The sequence below is a fragment of the Myotis brandtii genome, unplaced genomic scaffold (assembly GCF_000412655.1).
Source record: "Myotis brandtii unplaced genomic scaffold, ASM41265v1 scaffold326, whole genome shotgun sequence".
Lineage (NCBI taxonomy): Eukaryota > Metazoa > Chordata > Mammalia > Chiroptera > Vespertilionidae > Myotis > Myotis brandtii.
The window spans coordinates 1,143,874-1,163,869 of NW_005362534.1; the positions used below are offsets into that span (position 1 = coordinate 1,143,874).

At 40.0% G+C, this 19,996-nt stretch overlaps 1 protein-coding gene across 6 annotated transcripts in view; it reads right to left on the minus strand.

The window, feature by feature from the left end:
• SH3KBP1 (SH3-domain kinase binding protein 1) overlaps nucleotides 1–19,996 on the minus strand; it is a 274,936-nt gene that overhangs the window by 130,349 nt on the left and 124,591 nt on the right. For 2 of the 6 annotated variants that reach the window (XM_014543458.1, XM_005870951.2), the window contains exons 4-7: nucleotides 18,988–19,117; nucleotides 18,363–18,422; nucleotides 9,018–9,092; nucleotides 5,114–5,319 (exon numbers count right to left, since the gene is read on the minus strand). In XM_014543458.1, the coding sequence (XP_014398944.1) occupies nucleotides 5,114–5,319; nucleotides 9,018–9,092; nucleotides 18,363–18,422; nucleotides 18,988–19,117 (471 nt within the window). Of the gene's footprint in view, nucleotides 1–5,113; nucleotides 5,320–6,747; nucleotides 6,807–9,017; nucleotides 9,093–18,362; nucleotides 18,423–18,987; nucleotides 19,118–19,996 lie in introns of those variants that run through there. The other 4 variants (XM_014543459.1, XM_005870952.2, XM_014543457.1 and 1 more) reach the window with 3 other exon arrangements.

Genomic DNA, 19,996 nt, shown 5'->3' on the forward strand with positions numbered 1-19,996 from the left:
TCTCTCATCAATGTTTCTAACTCTCTATCTCTCTCCCTTCCTCTCTGCAAAAATTCAATAAAATATATTTAAAAAAAAAATACAAGGGGCCAAGAATAGCCAGGGAAAATTGAAGAAGAGGAACAAAGATTGTGGACTTACACTGCCAGAAATCAAGACTGACTATAAAGCTACAGTAATTAAAGTAGTATAGAATGGGCACAAGGACAAATAGACCAACAGAACAGAGTCCAGAAATGGACCCACACATACACAGTCACTTAAATTATGACAAAGGTGAAGCACAGAAAGGACAATATTTTCGATAAACAGTGCTGAGTTAAATGGCTATCCATACTGAAAAGATGAGCACAAATAATATTTTGATTCTCCATCCACTGATTCATCTTATTCATTAACTGGTTTAGAACCTAGATTGGGGGAATTTATTGGGAGAACCACTATAAGTTTCTGTTAACCTCTCTCCTGAATTTTAGTTACCCTGTCTTCTGTAATCCACTCATCCCACTGTATCTTGGAATACTTTCTCTAAACCACCTATCAGATCATGTCACTCTCGTGCTGAAAATAGTTCCCCATTGATAGCACCCTATTGTTCTCCAGATCGAGTCTAAACTCCACATATCTTACCAGGCCCTTCCTAATCTGGACCCTGCTTCTTTCTCCATTATCATCTTTCCCCACTTCCTGTTGAAACCATGACACACGCTCTGTGTCATTTCTTTTTCCCTTCAAAGCATTTATACATGTTGCTCTTCTCACCTCGATAATTCTAAGCTCCTTTCCTTGATGAATGTCTACTGGACCCATGGGTCTCAGCCTAAACGTCACTTCCTGTAGGCCTGAAAAACATCACTTACTATGGCTCTAAACATCACTTCCTGGAGGAAGTGGATACCCACCCACATGAACATATACTCTCCAGCCTCCCTAACAAGTCACCACTTCCTGCCACGCCCGAGGGCTCCTACAGAACAGCACTGTGTTCTCAGCCTGGTCACAGAATTCCCCACACTGTACTATTGTTTACTTTTCTGCAGCTCTCTGAGGGGTGGCAACCAGGTCTTGTTCACCACTGTGTACCCAGTACCAAGCATATAGTGAGCACTTAGAAAATACTAGTTGAAATGAATTACCTTTATAATTTCAAAGTATTTTTAGCTATATAACTTTTTTAAAAGTTCTATGATTTAGGATAGGTATAAAGAGTATTCCCATTTTACAGATGGCTCTATTGAGGCTAAGCGACTTTGTCAAGGGCAACCAGCTAGGACAATGGTGCCATGCCTTTCTAATCTTATGATATTTAACTGGTTCATCCATAGTCACACTGTATTTTCCATTATTTGTATATAATACATACTTACCTTTGGGCTTAGTTTAAATGGCACATTTGCCAAGTTTCTTTTTTTTCTTTAACCTTTTATCAAGGGAATTTTCCAACATATACAAAAATATAGTGTAATGAACCCCCATGTAGCACCACCGAGTTTCAATAATTATCAACTCATAACCAATCTTGTTTACTCTGTGCCCCACCCTCCCATCTTCCATGTACTGGAAGAAAAATCCCATACATTAAATCATTTAATGTGTAAATATTTCAGTTAAATGGTGCAGTAAACAAATCATTCACAGGTATATCTAATTGGTAGTATTAAAAAGACTCATAAATGGGGTTCTTCCTTATAGCTCAATAGGAGAAGCAAGAATATTCATTATTTCCTTATTGTTGGGGGTGGGGAGTGTTATGAAGTCTCTCTTCTGGGTGTAGAATCATCATCATTCAACCACTCTGGGAGAGGGATGTGAATTAAACATAGATAAGATCAGCACAAAATTAACTCTGAAAAATGGATCTCAAAACTTGGCCAACTTGAATGAAAAGTATAATATGATGCTTACAGCTGGTAGCAATTATCTGATTCCTTTTTTCCTTCATCCAAGTTATCACACCAGCCATGTCAGAAGGCCAACTACCCCAACCTGCGTGAAAGACCTGCTTGGGCCTCACCTAACAAATGCTGTCACATGACATTCAATTTGTTCCTCTATAAAATCAACAGTGAGCTCAATTTTCAAAGGAAACTTCCTTCCTTAAACATGAATGTTGGACACAAAACCATCTCAAACATGATGAGAACCAGGTTGTACACTAGTAAAACATGATCACACTCATCAGCTCTCATGCCAAGTTGTGCAATAACATAATGGGTCCATAAATCTATGCAACTATCCATGGCGCCAACAACGGGGGGTGGACAGAGTTTTGAATCCTCTTAGAAACTGTAAAAATTGTTCATAGCCAGTAAAGCAGGCTGGGAAGTTTATGTTTTCCCCAGAGGCTTCACAATAAGAAGCGGGTTAAGGTTGCTGCCAGCACATGGTTTCATTCTGCAAACAAATCATGAATCAAGATACAAAAAAATGAAGTTAACATCGCATGTTTCCAAGACCAAGGCAATAAATCTCTCTGTTCCACAAAGATGCAGTGAACCATATAACCACTACGTTTTCAATTATATAACGGTTATATTATTCCACCCAGACCCCTCATTTTATAGATGTCTGTAATCTCTAAAGTGCCATGTTAATACAGTTTTAATATTATTCAACTAATATTTACTGAGCACCCACTATGTGCCACACACTGTTGTAAACGTATAGCATACATCAGTGAACAAACAAATAATAAGCATAGTAAACATGAATATTATTTTAGAAGGGGGTATATGCTTTGGAAAACAAAACAAAATGCAGTGCAAGTAATCAGGATGGGCTAAAGGGACAGGTTTCAGAATGACTAGGCCAGGGCAGGCCTCGTTGAAAAGGTGAGGTCTGAGCCAAGTTCCCTGGAAAGAGTGGCAGGACACTGGATGGGCAGGTGGAAGTAGAGTGTCCAGGCACTCTGTGGCAAAGGTCCTCAAGTGGGAGTGTGTGTGGCATGTTTAAGGAAGAGAAAGGGGGCTGGGATAGATTAAGTGAGGGAAGGGCATTGAGTCAATGGTCAGGGTCATTTCAATTACTAGAAGGAAATGAAGGAAAACTGCATACATCATTCCTTCCCAAGATGGGAACTTGCTCTTTTGTAAATATTTACAGGAATCTCAAAGTGACCATGTGAAATTGAAATGAGCTCACAAGCTGGGATACTACGAACTTGATTACTTAAAGAAACAATACTGGCTTAGTGAAGTTCAACAAAAGAAGAGTTTAAATGAAAGTCTTTCATTTCTAAACATCTGCCCTTTCCACCTTCTTCATAGGGTATTAAGTGAATATCTACTGATGGTATTAAGTGTCCAAAAGTTTCCTTTTCAGATTCTGTTTCTAATGCATGACACCAGGCATGGTTGCTGGGAAGTAGTGGGGAGGGAGGTGGATGAAAGTTCTACAGCTGCAGAAGATGATGCAACTTTAAAAATGTCATCTCATCAAAAAATGAACAATATTTAAAACCTACCAATAAACCTGCATTAGAAATCTTGCCAATGCCCTATCCCTCAAGCCTGCCAGCACAAACATCAAAGCAAACATTTCAGCACTAAATCAAATTAACAAACATTCCTCAAGCACAGCACAAGTGTAGCTTATTACAATCTGGAAAATTCCATCGTATTTATCAAATCCTAAGCAAGGCTATGGTGCTTAGAAGTGTACCACAGTAGACGTCATTAACAGCCACAAGTATGATGGTTCTGGGTGTGTTGCTGTGGCAACCGCGTACTCAGCAGCAACACACTGTTTAACGCCAACCCAGAACCAGAGGCAGAAGGAAAAAGCCAGCTTCCTGATGGTAACAACCCAGGGAGTCACCATCGTTCACACATGCGGGAGACTTCCTTTAGGCAGTCCGAAATCATTCCCACCTAACTCCTAAAGAAAAAATGCACAACCCCTTTCCTCTACTGCAGAATCAGGCAACACCTCCAAGCACAAAGTATCAGAGAAATGTACAAGTAGAGGAAAGGGATTGGGGGTTGCGTGAAAAATATCAAGGCCATCTGTTTAGCTGTGTCCAAGCATGAGGGTCTTCTCTGGGGAGAAAAATGGAGAAGTGCTGGTCCATTTGAAAAGTCAAACTGGGAAACATTCCAGAGCTAGGAGATCAGTAAGAAAAGCAGCAGCAAGTGGAATAAGCCAGTCAGAGAAAGACAAATTCCATATGATTTCACTTACATGTAAAACTAAAAGAACGAAGTAAATGAACAAACAAAATAGAAACAGACTCATAGACACAAAGAACAGACTGATGCTTGCCAGAGGGAAGAGGGGATGGAGGACTGGGAGAAAAAGGTGAAGAGATTGAGAAGTAGATTGGTAGTTACAGAATAGTCACTAAGATGTAAAGTACAGCATAGGGAATATCCTATATAATAAAAGCCTAATATGCTAATAGTCTGGTCGTCCATTCACCAATGAAAGCATAATATGCTAATACTATGCTAAGGCCGCTCAACTGCTTGCTATGACAAGCACTGATCACCAGGGGACAGACGCTCCATCTGGTAGGTTAGCTTGCTGCTGGGGTCCGGCCGATCAGGACTGAGCGAGACGAGCCAGACATGCCCAGGAGCCCTCCTGTGGTCCCTCCCCAGCTGGCCAACCTCCCACATCCCTCCCCAGCCCTGATAGTGCACTGGTGGGGTCCCTCGGCCTGGCCTGTGCCTTATTGCAATCCGGGCTGAGGGACCACCCCCACCCCCAAGTGCACAAATTTCATGCACCAGACCTCTAGTAGTCAATAATATTCTAATAACTCCGAATGGTGCCAGGTGGATACTGGAAATATCAGGGGGGACACTTTGTAAAGTATATGCTAGTCTAACCACTATGCTGTACACCTGAAACTAATACAAAATAAGATTGAATGTCAATTGTAATTGAAAAATAAAATTTAAATTAAAAAAAGAAAAGCAGCAGCAAATTCAAGCATGAGCCTTTGGAGGAAAGCTGTTTCCACACAGAGGGATTATGTGTAAAGGGGAGCGGCTAGTATTTGAGGACACTGGAACCCCAAAGGAGGCGCAGGACATCTCAGACACCACACCCTACAAAGTACTTTTGGATACTCCACATTAAGTTGAAATGAAAGAGAAACTGTTGAACGTACCTTTTCCACCGGCAGAAAGTCATTTTCTACTTCAATCGACCTTGGTCTTAGCTTTATTGGCTTGTCTTTGAAAATATCTCCAAAACCCACTCCCTTAACTTTCTTCGGCTGGATTGCTGCAGTTGCAACTGTTCCATTGGCACCTTCCGATTTGGTACTGCTCGAGTCACCTCCATCACTCTCAGAGCCTGTGGTTTCCCTTAAACCTGTGAAGAGGAGGGGGGAGCAGGAGAGAAATGGCTCAGAAAAGCAGTCATAGCCATGAAGCTCCTCACAGCCAGTCAGGAACCACCTCTAAAAGTGTTCCTGGGTACAGGATAACTTGCACTTGGGTTTTTCATTTAGTGTTGCATATGTTGAGTTTGGGTAGCTCTGATTTTTGTTTGATATCTCTGCCTCACCCTTTAATCTTACAAAGTGAATCAACACTTTGCAGAAAATCTCATTTCAAAGATGATCTCTTTGTAAATGTGACATTTTACCTCTGCTCAGCCAGAGCCTGGTTCTTATTCAAATGTGTTTTGCTACAGTCGGTGCAATAGCAACCTTTCCCGCCCCTCCTCACCTCCCTGCCCAGTCAGTACCACATACTGTACCTCCAATCTCTATGACTCATGTCAATTAGCAATTAGCAATGAAAGTAACATTTCCTAAAGGGAAACTGTAAAGCTAAAGCCATTTAAACAAATTAGCAATTAAAGAAATCACACAAAATTATGACTGCTAAAGAATTAAATCTCTTTGGAAGGCTTCACAAGGAATAAATGTACACAGACATGTTTCTCTAGGAAAGCATTAAACCAAACTTGACATTGAGACTGACAAGATGATTGTGTTTGTTAAAGAGAAAATGGAAGCTGCCCTCCCAAAGGCCAGAATCCCCCAAGCTCATCTTCCCTCTAATACCATCACTTCTCCAATGCTGAACTCCTTTCCAAAGAAGAACACTGGGGATATGACACCCTTCCTTTGACCTTGGGGCATGTGTTGAAAGTCACAAGATAGTTATCAGCAAGACAACATGGACACTTACCTCCCCAGATTCTTTTTTCCCCAGGCTCTGCCCACAACCATGTTCCTAAAAGGAAGAGCCTATTTGTTTCTAGTTAATTTCTGGGTGTATATTCTTACTTTGATGATTGGTACATCAGTGATGCTATCAAAGGGCAGGATTCAAAGGATAGTTTATGGAATACTAAAGTATGCCATTAAACCTGTCTCTAAAAGCCTCTAGATCAGTGTTCTCAACCTGTGGGTTGCGACCCCTTTGGGGTCGAACGACCCTTTCACAGGGGTCGCCTAAGACCATCGGAAAACACATCTATAATTACATATTGTTTTTGTGATTAATCACTAAGTTTTAATTATGTTCAATTTGTAACAATGAAATTGGGGGTCACCACAACATGAGGAACTGTATTAAAGGGTCGTGGCATTAGGAAGGTTGAGAACCACTGCTCTAGATGAATAGGACAGCTCCTGAACATTTACTATATATCTCCTGATGACAACCATGCCCTTGGGATGAAAGTACACCATCAAATTTTGCTCTCTATTAGCCAATCGTGCATTATCTTTCTATAGGTAAGGTGGTCTCCTAGTACATAAGAATGATACACCAAATAATTGCTCACATAAAATGTCATAAAATGTTGAAGTCATTCAAATAAAGAAGTCTCAGTGCAGGAAGAAACTGTTAAATGAAAACAGACAAAATATAGAAAGGTCATTATAAATTGCTAACAAGTTTCAAAATCAAATCCTTAAAACAATGGCTGTGCATGTTGGCACCGTTTCAATAAAATGGGATTTATAAGCCAAAAAAGGAGGGGGGAGGAAGATCCATGGTGTACACTTTAATTAACTAAAGAATAGCATTTATGAAGAAAAGAGGGCAGAACAATGAGAATAGCCCACCACAAGGGGTCGGGTGCAAGTTACAGGGCTGGATTTGAGTGTGCAAACATGGACATCCCCTGAATTAGCTATCCATTTGTTCATTGTTTATAGAAATGTCCCTGCTGGAGATACAATTTTTGAGTCTAAATATTGTGTAATTTCCCCTGTAACATGTTCTCATTTTGCTGTATGGATTCTTCCTTTGTGATAAATGGCTTATATATTCTTTTCTGGTTTGGAAAGAACCATTTGAGGGTAGAATAAAGAAATGGTTAGTGAAATGAAACCATCACCACCATCCTCCCGACCACAACCACCCCCACCCCCCACACCCACCACCACCAGAAGGCAGCCGGGCAAATGGATTAGGGCAAGGCTGTTTTAGTTCTTCAAAAAGAAAAATTTGAAGGCTTCTTCTATAATTCCTCATTAGCTAGAACCATAATATTTTCAATCACTGCCATCCTGATTTCACAGAGCTTCTGGTTTCAGGGATTTGCTGACTTCCAGACTCATCTTAATAACTTTATATTAACCACTGTGAGAAATACTCTTTATATTACACAGGGAGAGATCGCATAGTCATTCAACCACACAAGCATGAACTGGGAAGGAAACACACGGCAGATTTTTCTTCCAGAAATTCTGGCAGCCTGCTTCGATCAACCTTAAATATGTAAATTAAATATCTGAATACCTGGGTTGGTGAAATCTAGTTCCTTCTGGTTGGAAGGGGGAAAAGGTGACTTTTCATTTTCATGTCTGTTTGGTACAGCATCTTTTAGCTACTGGTTCCCATTACATACACTATCCTATAAAATGTTCCTGTGTCACACTCAGAACTCCAGGTGACACTCTCAGGCAATACAACCTAGTGTCATCTGCATATTGGGGCCAGTTTGTGAAAGGCTCATTACTGGTACACAGTGAGGTACTGGTTTGAGTTCCAGATGTGGGCATTGGACTCATGTAGGTGAACAGGGCATAGATCCATCTCAGTCTATCAAATGCCTGCGGTGAGACCCAGGTGGAGCAGTGTGGGCACAGTAAAGTCATGTACAACAGAAGCAGGTATCTGTCCACCTGGGAACCGAAATAAAAATACACTTCACCACAGACAGTCTGAGAAGCACAATTTTGGTGCTCTCATCTGAACCTTCTCTTTCAACTTCCATAGATGTATGTACGTATGCATATGTGTACATGCACATTAAGATGGGTGTCTCTCTTCAAGGTGAAAAAGAACAGTCTCCTCAAATTTGCTTTGGCCCATCACATAACTGTCCACTTTTGTGTAATTTACCTTAATATTCCAGCACTGATCAATTCAGACCTATGGGCTATTTTGATTTATGTTTAATTCACATGTATAGTGCTTACTGTGTGACAGGAACTGTCCTAAGGGCTTCACAAGAGTAATCCATTAATCACATTCATTTCCTTCCTCTCAACTTTCGGCAGCTTTATTTCACAACACAAAAGGCTACACATTGGTACAGCCAAAGAAGTCTGCCGTGTGGTGATTGGCTGAATGAGCAAAGCAAAATAATCATTTCTGGCATGGACTTTCATGCCAAATTTTTATTTCTTCGAACCACACAATGGAAAAATGGTTTATTAGTTTCCAATGACCATAAGTGGTTGACATCTCCACAGAAGGCCGTCTTACACCACCCCCGAGGCCCAGAGATACAGATACAAATACATATGCATGACAAATGCTACCGATTGCTTCTCTGCACGCATGGTTCATGCATCCATGTCACACACATGATAGAGGCACAAAGCAAACAAGAAAGCACCAGGGGATGGTGGTGGGAAAGCTCTTGTAGCGTACACCAAGGAGATGGCACTTATCTTAGACAAATAAGTCCATGTCCTTGGACCAGAAATTCACAGACACTTGGCAGAAGCATGAGCAGCTCGGGAAAGTGCAGCTGCATCAAAAAACACAAGTACCCAGATCTTATCTTTACAATTGCCTCCTGCTGTTAAGGTCACTCACTGTAATAACGTCTGTGGCCCTCCGTCTTTCCCGGTGCAGCTCGGTACAGAATTGTCCCTTCAAAGGTAGTCTTTCCTGACAGTGAATGAGAGAAGAGAAGGGGAGAGAAAAAACAAGAGAAGGGGGAAGGGGGAGCAAATGATGGCAAAGGAAGGAAGAGGAAGAATCTTTAACTGAACTTGCCTTCAATGAATCCACTGCAAGAGCTTCATCCGCAAACTTAATTAGAGACCATTAGGCAAAATTTCAGAATGTTACAGAATGAGCCCAAAGTCCCCATGCAACCACAATACACAATCATGAGGCCCCAGAACTAGGGCTTGCCTCTGCACATGACTGGCATGTAGATTATGCTCCATTTAAACCTGGAAGCCATTTCAACATTATAATTCAAGAATAGGCAAACCTCAATTAACCAGAATGAATCCAATTAATTGGAGTCCTTAATTAACTCAATTGTACAGCACTATCTTCTCTTTGGAGAATATGACCCAAGCATAATATAGATTCAGGCCCATCATCTTTTATCTTCTAACCCTAGGTCCCTGCATGATACAAACTGATATTCATGACTGCAAGATTCTAAACAAGGCATGACATTCTCTTTAAAATATATTTATCACCCTCAGTACCTTTAAGCAAGAAAATGAAATAATATACTAGAGGGGGGTTTTCACCAATGAGGTTTGAAACCAATAGTGGCATCCATGTTGATATAAGGGGTTTTCTGTTTAGCACCAGGACTTCAGAAAACCCTATTTCTTGAAACATCTTAATTGAGGTTTTACCATATCAGTCATGAGACTACTAGTATACTCAAGCATGAGGACATAGGACTCACCCACTGTCAAATGTCACTCTTTTTTTGTTATTAAAAATAGAAGTTATCAATAGCATAAAATTGGACACATGGCTAAAACCCAAATCTCTGTGGAACCATGAGTAAGTACACAGAACATACACATATACAGCCCCACTTTGTACACACACACACACACACACACACATGCGCATGCTCCTACGTGTGTTTATATGCCCTACAGAGAATACTACCAGCAGGTAACTTGATTTGCTAAAGGCAAACTCTATTAATAAATGCATTACTTTAAATTACCCAAGAAATTAGCTCTATTATGGTTTGTAAGCTAAATATCGACCAGAAACCAGTAATACAGCTTTATAGTAAGTCCGAGGGGTAAAAAGGCTGGCTACACTTACAGAGAGACAGAAAGAACTGAGATGGAAGAGAGCAACTTCTCTCACTTCTTAGAAATACTCATTAAGAAAACGGGAACTCCTAATAGGAACCATAGTGTCATCCCTAATACATGAAGGGATTGTGAAAGATCAGACCAACAACTTAAGTAGAATCAGGTATTTCTAATTTCCATGTCCTACAGGCATGGTGGTACACCCTTGTTTTGAAATCTGCCCTTTTTGATATATGTGCTCCATCCAATTAAGGCAAAAACTTAGAAATTCAAATAACTGGCTATTTAAGAATAATCCAAAGAAACAAATGTTTCAAATGTTCTTGGTAAACTTGCAGCTCTTGAGGACTTTGATGACAAAAGCAGAGCAAGTAACAGTGGCTAGTTTTTATTTGGGAAATTTTTTATTCTGTTTAACTTCAGTCATTAAGTCAAAATTACTCCTAAGAAATACAGATATTTTGTGAGCTCCAAAACTGAACAGTAACAGTCCTTTCAGTGTCAGAAAAGGTAAGTATGTGAAAAAGAAATCAGTATTTCAGTAAAGTTCTTCCAAGTACAACAGAGTTTCCCTATGTTCTTCCCCAGGACCAAGTCTGAGAATCACTGAAGTAGACCACGACCCTGATGTCTCTGAATGGCCAAGCATTTCTGCAAAGTTCCCCATGCACTGGCAGTAAGGTCAATGGAGCCTGGGGTAGGGGTGGGTGAGATACACATTTGATCTAAAAAGCAAAAGAGGTAAGCAACTGGAAAGTTCATGAATGTGAATGCTGTTTATTTTATTGGGAGAAACACCCTCCAGCCACTACTAAATATTAGCACTTGAAGGCAGCAAACACTGTAAAAAGAACTTTAAAATTTCAACACAAAATCCTATGCTTATGCTAGTATCTAATTTTGCCTAGAACTCTTTTTTAGCAATTTACTAATTGCTCATCACTGCTAATAGATCATAGACAAAACAAATATTATCTAATATTAAAAAGAAAAGAAAGTCTAGTGATGACAGAGAGTGGAGTTTGTCAGCCTGGCCTTACTTTTTATAGGCAAGGGGCACTGAGCAATCCATTTCTTATAGCTAATGAAATACAGTATTCGTATATTATGGGGGTGGTTTACCCTGAGCTTTTAAAAGGCCATCTCCATCTCTGTCTTAGCTTGACAAGTCACTAAAGTATCAAGACCTAAAATTTAAAACTAAAGAATTAAAGAAAATAAGAAAGTCAATTCAAGCTGAAATCTCATGGTTGTTAATTGTTATAGAGAGAAAATGCAAAGCTTTTCCTCTCTGAAAATTATAAAAAATAACTGAAAATGTTTCTGTAGCTAAAAGATGGCTTTTATTTAAAAAAACTAACAAATACTTTTCAGTGTTATGACAGTTATTTTAGAACCTAAGAAATTAAATAATATAAAAAGGATGTTAGAAACAGACAAGACACATTTATATATTAAATGTGAAGAAAATATGTATGAAATTGAAACTAAATAATAGTCATATCTGGATTTCTTTGCCTCTAAGTTTAAACAAATCTTATAGATTCAGGATATGCTCTGATTATAATTTGATATAATAATATAATCCTATATAATAAAAGCCTAATATGCTAAGTGTCGACCATTCAACCAATCAAAGCGTAATATGTTAATGATATGCTAAGGCTGCTCAATCGCTCACTATGACGTGCACTGACCACCAGGGGGCAGACAGTCAACCGGTAGACCAGTCCCGATGATGTGCACTGAACACCAGGGGGCAGACACTCTGGTAGGTTAGCTTGCTGCTGGGGTCCCACCAATTGGGACTGAGCGAGATGGGCCAGACAACACGCCCTACCCTCCCGCAATCCCTCCCTGGCTGGCCAACCTCCAGCGCGTCCCTCCCTGCCCCGATCGTGCACTGGTGGGGTCCCTCCGCCTGGCCTGCACCCTCTCGCAATCCAGGACCCCTTAGGGGATGATGGAGAGCAGGTTTCAGCTCAATCCCACAGGCCAGACTAAGGGACCCCACTGGTGCATGAATTCATACACCAGGCCTGTAGTTTCAATATAATTTATAATCAGTTCAATTTCACATTATTTAGTCAATACTAGCATGTGCAAAACTGTAACTGAAAAGGTAATTAATCATGAACTGGGACAAAAAGAAGAAATAAGCTAAACTGTACTGAGATTTTAAATTTATCATATGTTCAGTGAGAGGGTGAATACAAGCCATAATGGAGGCAATACCAATGTGTGTGGAAGGCCTGCATGTAACTATGGCCTCATCGCTCATAAGCCAGGCCACACACCCAGGACTTAATTTCATTGGGTTTTAGTGTTCTCATCTGATAGCAGACCATGATCTCTAAATTCCTTTCCATTCCTAACATAAGATTCTGCCTGCACTATTATTGCAACCACTTGGATGGTTTTTTTTTTAAAAAACCTAATTTACTCAAATTTTTCCCACTATTGATCTGTCACATCAGAGTCCATTTCATCCTTTCAAAAAATTCCTTATTGGCATCATTTTGCAAGCCCTAATGAATAAACAGATCTGGGTGATAATCATCAGTGATTACTAACATTCAAAAAGAAAGACAGCCAGACATTATGAGCCTCCAGATAGACTATACATTACCACTTATGAAGCAGTTTTGAAATATATATGGTGTCCCAAAAAATATATACACACACTTTGAATAATTGTAAAGGCAGTGCTTATTAAAATACATTTCATTTCAAAATTGAGCTATAAGCTGTTAAGTGTATACATTTTGGGGGGACACCATATGTATATACTTTGAATTTAATCAAGCCCCTAGATCTAATTATCAATTTATAAGAATATTGAGTAAATGATATTTCAGAGATGAAATCAGCAAAGGCAGACAGTGGGAAACTAATAGACAAAGGATCTCAGTTTAAGAAAAAAAAAGAGACAAGGAGGAGGAAAATTGATTCAAAGAGACTTGAAACATATTAACAAATTACAGTGTATGTACCTTCTTTGAATACAGATTCAAACTAACAAATTGTATTAAAAATAGAAGACAATTAGAGGAAAGTGAACACTGATTGTATATTTAACTACATTAAAGAAGTTGCCATTATTTTTGGTGCGATAACAATATTTTAAGACACCCTTTTATTGATACATATTGAAATACAGTCATGTGTGGCTTAACGACAGGGATAGATCTGGGAAATGTATAATTAGGTGATTTTGATATTGTGTGAATATCATAGTGTGCACTTACCCAAATTGAGAAAAGCCTTCTATATATGATATAGTGGCCTATTGCTCCTAGGTTACAAACCTGTACAGCATGTTACTCTACTAAATACTATAGGCAACTATAACATAGTGGTAAGTATTTGTGTAACTAAACCTAGAAAAGGTGTGGTAAAAATATGGTCTAAAACAGCGGTCGCCAACTGGTGGTCCGTGGACCACTGGTGGTCTGTGAGGTCCGAAAGGTTGGTGACCACTGGTCTAAAAGTGGTACACTTAAAAATGGTACACTTGTATAGGGCATTTAACATGAATGGAACTTGCAGAACTGGAGGTTGCTTTGGGTGAGCCAGTGAGCAAGAGGTGAGTGAATGTGAAAGCCTAGGACATTGTTGTCCACTTCTGGAGAGTTTATAAACACTGTCCCACTAGCCCTCCCTCTGCTCCCCTCCAACAGGGTCAGAAATGGAAACCCAAAGCTGTCAATACTGCTCCATGGACAGGAGTGTGGGCTGGGCTGACTGAAAATATTGAGGAGCAACTGGCTACAGCATAGATCATCATCATCATGACTGTCAGGAGGGAGTGAAAGGTGCCCTGAGGGTCAGTAGGAATAAGAAAATCAAGATGGAAAGATAAAGGAACCACATGGCCATGTGGTTCTGGCTATTGAATGCTGGAGCAGTGGTCAGATTAAGGAACTTTGTGGTATTCGTAAAAAAGAGGGTGTTTAACAACATGGAGAGGGTGTAGAACTGAGGACTCAATATTTGGACTTTGGAAATTTGTTTTTGGTTCCATTGATCCTATCTAGCAAAAAGGGCTCTCTCTGGTATTGAACTGATGGAAGAAATATAACTTATCCATGCTTTGTATCATTACAACTGGAAAATATTTCCAAAGCACAGGGACAGGCTGGCCCTCCACCACAGAAAGCTTTTAATATAGTGGCAGTGGGACTTAATACTGGTTAAGGTAGGTCCTGTGGGTCTGTGTCCTTGTACAGGATCTTAGGTCCTCAACAAAGAACTTACAGCCATGTACTCTGAACACCACCAAGCTAAATATGGGAGAGCTGTAGAGCCCTCTGAATATGTAGTGCTGGAGGGACAGGCTCTTCTGTGCTGAAACAGGTCAGTGGGAAGTACTTGGTACACTCAAAATTGAGGTGCTACGAGTGAGAATCTACTACCACGCCCCACAAATAGTGCTCCTGTTAAAGAAAAATTGTGCTGAACTATATATCCTTCCATTCAGCTCCATTATAATCTTATGGGAACACCATCGTTTATGTGGTCCCTCATTGACAAAAATGTCATTATGTAGCCCATGACTGTATTTATGGAAAAATTAAATGATATCTGGGTTTTCTTCAAAACAATACAAGGGAGGATTGTGTAGTGGTATAAATGCAACCAACTGGCCATATTGATAATTGCTGAAGCTGGGTGAAGGACATACAGGGGTTCATTATAAAATTATCTAGACTTGTGTACATGTTAGAAATTTTCTATAATAAAAAGATTATGGGGGTATGTAGAAAAGGGTATGAGTGGATAAATGGTGATGGAAGGAGACTTAAAACAAAAAAGTTTACAAAAATCTTTTTAAAGAGCACCATTAAGGTTCTATAGGTAGAGATGTCTTCAAATTTAATTATGTAGCAAAAAGTTTCTGCTACTACATAACAATGAATTTTCTTATCAAGCTAAAATATTTAAAACAACATATCAACCAATACAAGTGCTGTAACACTTTCCTTGATAGATTAAATTACCCCGAACAAAGATCTAAATTTTAGAGATTTTTCATAACCAACCACCATAACAAAAAAAATCAGGGTAAAAGAAAAGCAAGCTCAAGCAATTAGCACCTGTCATTCAAAAATAAAAATGCCTCTCCTCAGAGTAAGACAGGATTCAGCAAGCATTCAGTGAACTCCTATCATGTGTCAAGATGTCTTGGCACACTTCCTTATAAATCTAATGCAACGTTTCTCTCTATTGCATTCATCCATTGGTTGACAAAATTCAACTGAATAACTATCCTTAAATACTATCTGGAAGTCGAAATGTGAAGAGTACAAATACCAAATAAGTATGTGCACAAGAGTGTGTGTGTGTGTGTGTGTGTGTGAGAGAGAGAGAGAGAGAGAGAGAGAGAGAGAGAGAGAGAGAGATACAAGAATAGATTGTAATCAAAGTTTTCTTCATAAATATCAGGATAAAGATTTCATCTGTCTTTAAAACCCCACACTAATATCTGCTAACATTTACATTAAGAGGATTTTTATATGCCATTAGGATCTCTAAAAATTATCAGAATGACACTAACATTAGGAGTTTAACTTACTCCCAGATCCATGTTATTAGTTAAGTAATCTCTGTGAAAAGTAATTGTAATTTATGAAGAGTATTATGTGGTCTGATCTAACAAAGACCTTGATTAAGTACAGTTTAGCTTATACCACAATAAAAAGCTAGATGTCTTTTGGGCATTAACTACATTTGTCTTTCTCAGTTCTATAATAACAATAAATATGTATTTTTATAGTCATACAGGATGTTATCCCTGGGGGAAACTGGGTGAAGGGCACACAGGGCCTCCCTAATCAGTTTTTTTGTAATTCCTGTGAATCTATAAATATTCCAAAAGTGTTTTTTTTTTTAAGCAAACCACATCAAAACTACTAACACTATTCTCTGAGGGTAGGGAATACGAAGATTCATTCTAAAATCAAAGTTTCCACTTAGACAAACCCTACTGGTATACATAATTTCTGTATGTGACCTGATGTGATTGTATACATTTTAACATCAGAGAATAAATGGCTACTGAAAACCCTGTCAAACACTGACAGATGCTATTTCTTTCTCTTTCAGAAGATTATTCCAATTTAGCAAACCATAGGGACATTATTACCACATCTGCTTTTCTATGAAGCCCTTTGTAACCATCATCATCCCCACAACCCCATGGGGCTGGCCTTCAGTCTTTGTATCCCACTGTTCCTCAGACACCCAGCTAGCAGAGCACCTGAGGCATTTTCTTGAACTTCTGCTGATTTGCGTTACCCCCTTTCTGCAATGTGAGCTGACTGAAGGTGGAGATTTGATTTGTCTCTATATATCTTAAATGCCTTATACAGTGTCTTGGTAACAACAGGGCTCAAAAAAAAAAAAGGTTGAATGAATAGAAGAAAGGGAGGAAAGAAGGGAAGAGAGAAGGAAGGCTTGATGAATAGATAGGGACACAGAGAGAGGGAGAGAGAGAGAGAGAGAGAGAGAAGAGAGAGAGAGATAAGTAGATGGGCCCTCTTCTTCTTAACTATATATGTAATATATAATATATAATATATATACATTATATATATTATATATTATAAAAGCCATGTAGTTCTTACCAGAAGCATCCACCTTTCTTAGAATACCATACTCTTCAGGACCTGAAATCCCCTCAACAAGGGACAGATTCCAGGGTAAGTAAATGTGGCTGCTGAAATTATTGGGATCTCCTGGTCCTGAAATGGAAGGCTTTGAACTGAATGAGTTTTGGGGAAGGCAGTCTCTACAAGAGAAGCAGACTCTTCCAAGCATGTGAAGGAAAGCTACGTGACTGGGGAGACCATTCCTTTCAGCCTCCTAACCTCCTGCCTGCTCCAGAAATCCCAGCACTGTGTGCTTTGAGCTGAGCAATGTTAAATGTCCATATTATTGACCTGTAGTAACAGGACAGCTTATTTCAATAGTTTCAAAAATACAAGAGGCAAAACTGAGAATGGTTTCCCAGACTACCTAAACTAACTAGAGCATCACAATCATGGCTGGATACTAAGAGGTCAGGGTTCTCCAAAAAAGATTGCCCAACACCTCCCCCGACCTCCTTTTCTGCATCAGTAGAGGAATCCGCAAGTAATTTCCAAATACAGACAATGCTTCAGTAAACATGGTACCAAGCAGAGTGTAAGCAGCCTCAAAATACTGTTTATGTACCAAGAGTTTATAATGATTAACAATGAGCGGGCCTTGTATGAGTGAGGTGTTTTATACACATTATTGCTATTGGAACTCATAATGCACTTCCCCACAGAAATAGTGATATAATGACCCAATCTGGTCCTCCCTCAAAAAAAAAAAAGCCCATTTAATCTACAACATCCCTAAGGTATGGTATTGTTATTATAGAACTCAACTACCAGGTACAATACTATTCCAGTATACAAAAAAAGCACCAGGCAGTTAGAATTCTAATCTGTAATTTGGGAGCTATAAGCAACTCCCACTCTATCATGGGATCAAGGACACTTTCTGCTCTCCTGATCATACTCATCAGTTGGGCCATATTAGCAGAGAACCCCCTCTCCCCAAGCCAGAGAAGGCAGCAAAAGCTCAAAGATGCTTCATTTGCTCCAAATTACCTTGTGACCTTCCTATCATAGATCCTAGGATAGAAATGGGGTTCAGGGGTGAGGGGTCCCAGGCTTTGGAAGTAGATGGAAAGGGTGTAGCTAAAGCCACTGAGCCAACCAGCCAGCACTGCTGCTTCTATGGATGATGAGCTGCTGAGGCACCAAGTAAAGGAGGTTTCCTGAACACTTCTCTGGAAATAGCTTTACCTCCAAATTGGAAACTTGTCCAATCATGCTACTGGTTAAATAAAAGAAACACAACTAACTTGAGAACTCCACTCAAGAGAGATTTTTCCAAGTGGAAAAGAAAGCTGTTTAACAATTATTTTGACAGGATGGAGCTGTCCTCCTCTTGTCAGGTAGTGCCTTGCCACTATGACACAGTCAAACCTCTTACGACATTCATGCTCATGACCTTGGCTCAAGACGGCACAAGAGATACACAGACACCCACGCAGGAAGTTGCGTTAGCGACTGGGAGAACAAAGCTTCCCGGTCCTGACCTTTTGCTCCGTGAGCTGGAAAGGGCAGCAGAGAAGCTGGAGGGAGGAGAGCTTCAGGCCCTGGAGAAAGAAAGACCTGGAGTTCGTTCTCACCATCGCAGAGGGACATGCATGCTCACCCAACGTGGGGCTAGGCTTTCAGCTGTCTCATCATACTTTTAAGGGAACTGGCATGCACTCGTCCCAAACACAGGACTTCTCACCACCAATGATTTGTGTATGTTTGTGCCATTCTTCTCCAAGTTCTTCAAGGGATGCTGAGAAATATAGCAATCTCATTTGCTTCATTTAAAAATAATTATCAACTTTGCAGTGAGGGACAGACACTCTAGAAGTATATGAAGGCACAGCCACGTGGGTCACCCATGAGAAAGTATTACCACGGCATGAATGTTGACAGTCACCAATCCAGAGACAGAGTGTGTGTCTGCACACACATAAAGGTATGCAGGTCACACCTGTACAATGATAAACTTAATACACCACATGGGTTAAGGCAGCATAACCAAAATATATTCGTGAGCTTTTGTCATAACTGCTTGGCATAGGCTACAGAGCAGAGGGGAGGCAGAAGTACCACCCGCTGGTATCCCCACCCTTTCCTGCATGGTGGGGACATCCTTACTTGACTTGGAGAGCTGCTCATCCTGGGAAATGCTGAGGTCATCTGACTCTCCCGACAGCTCCTTGATGAAGTTGGAAGGAAACATGCCAGTCTTTCCATTGAGAACACCTTCCCACCATCCTTCTTCTACCTGTGCAGATGGGAACCAAACAGAGAAGCAGGGGTCAGGTTAGTTTCTTTTCCCATCTGTGTGATGGAGAGTGCAGAGCCCACACAGGCGTAGCTAAAGGACTCAAAGCTTACACTTTAATAAGGAACCAGAAAGCAGACCCCATAGAGCCTTGAGATTCAGATTCAGAAAGGGGGGTTTAACCTGGGGGCCATAAACACAAGTGGAAAAGAATTATTTTCACTAACCTCAAATTTGAAATTTGGACTTTCCTTTTATTACAAAGGTAACAGAAGGACCTGTGACTCGTGACCAAACACATCACAGTTGTTCTCATGTCACATCATACATGCTATGAGTATCTCAAGATATCATTTGTGCTCATTGCTACTTGGAAATGGTGGCAGTGTCACACCTACTAGGAGACCTTGTTATTTAATATATTAATGAGAAATTACTTCTTGCATACAATAAGGAATTCCACATAGGTTACTATATCAAAATTTGCTTTTAAAATAGTTTGATAGTTACTCACTATAAATGGTTTTCTTTATAATCTTATGTGTTTAATTTTATGCATTTAAAACCATTATCTAAAAATTGAGAATGGCTTCCCAGACTACCAAAACTAACTAGACAGTCTAACAAAAACAGTTAATCCCCGAGCTAAGAACTCAATGGGAAGGTGGAAGGACTCCCTGGAGGTTTCTGAAAGGTTCTAGATTACCCTGAGATGAACTGAAATAGGGTGACGGAAGGGCAGCCAAACTGCAGTGATCTGGTGGGGGAGTGAAGGCTGGAACTGGTGGAGCAACAAGAATGAAGAAGGCAGGTACAGATTTGAAGGCCCTTTGAGGTATGAGCTGGTCTTTAGTGACCAATTAACTGGACAAGCAAGAA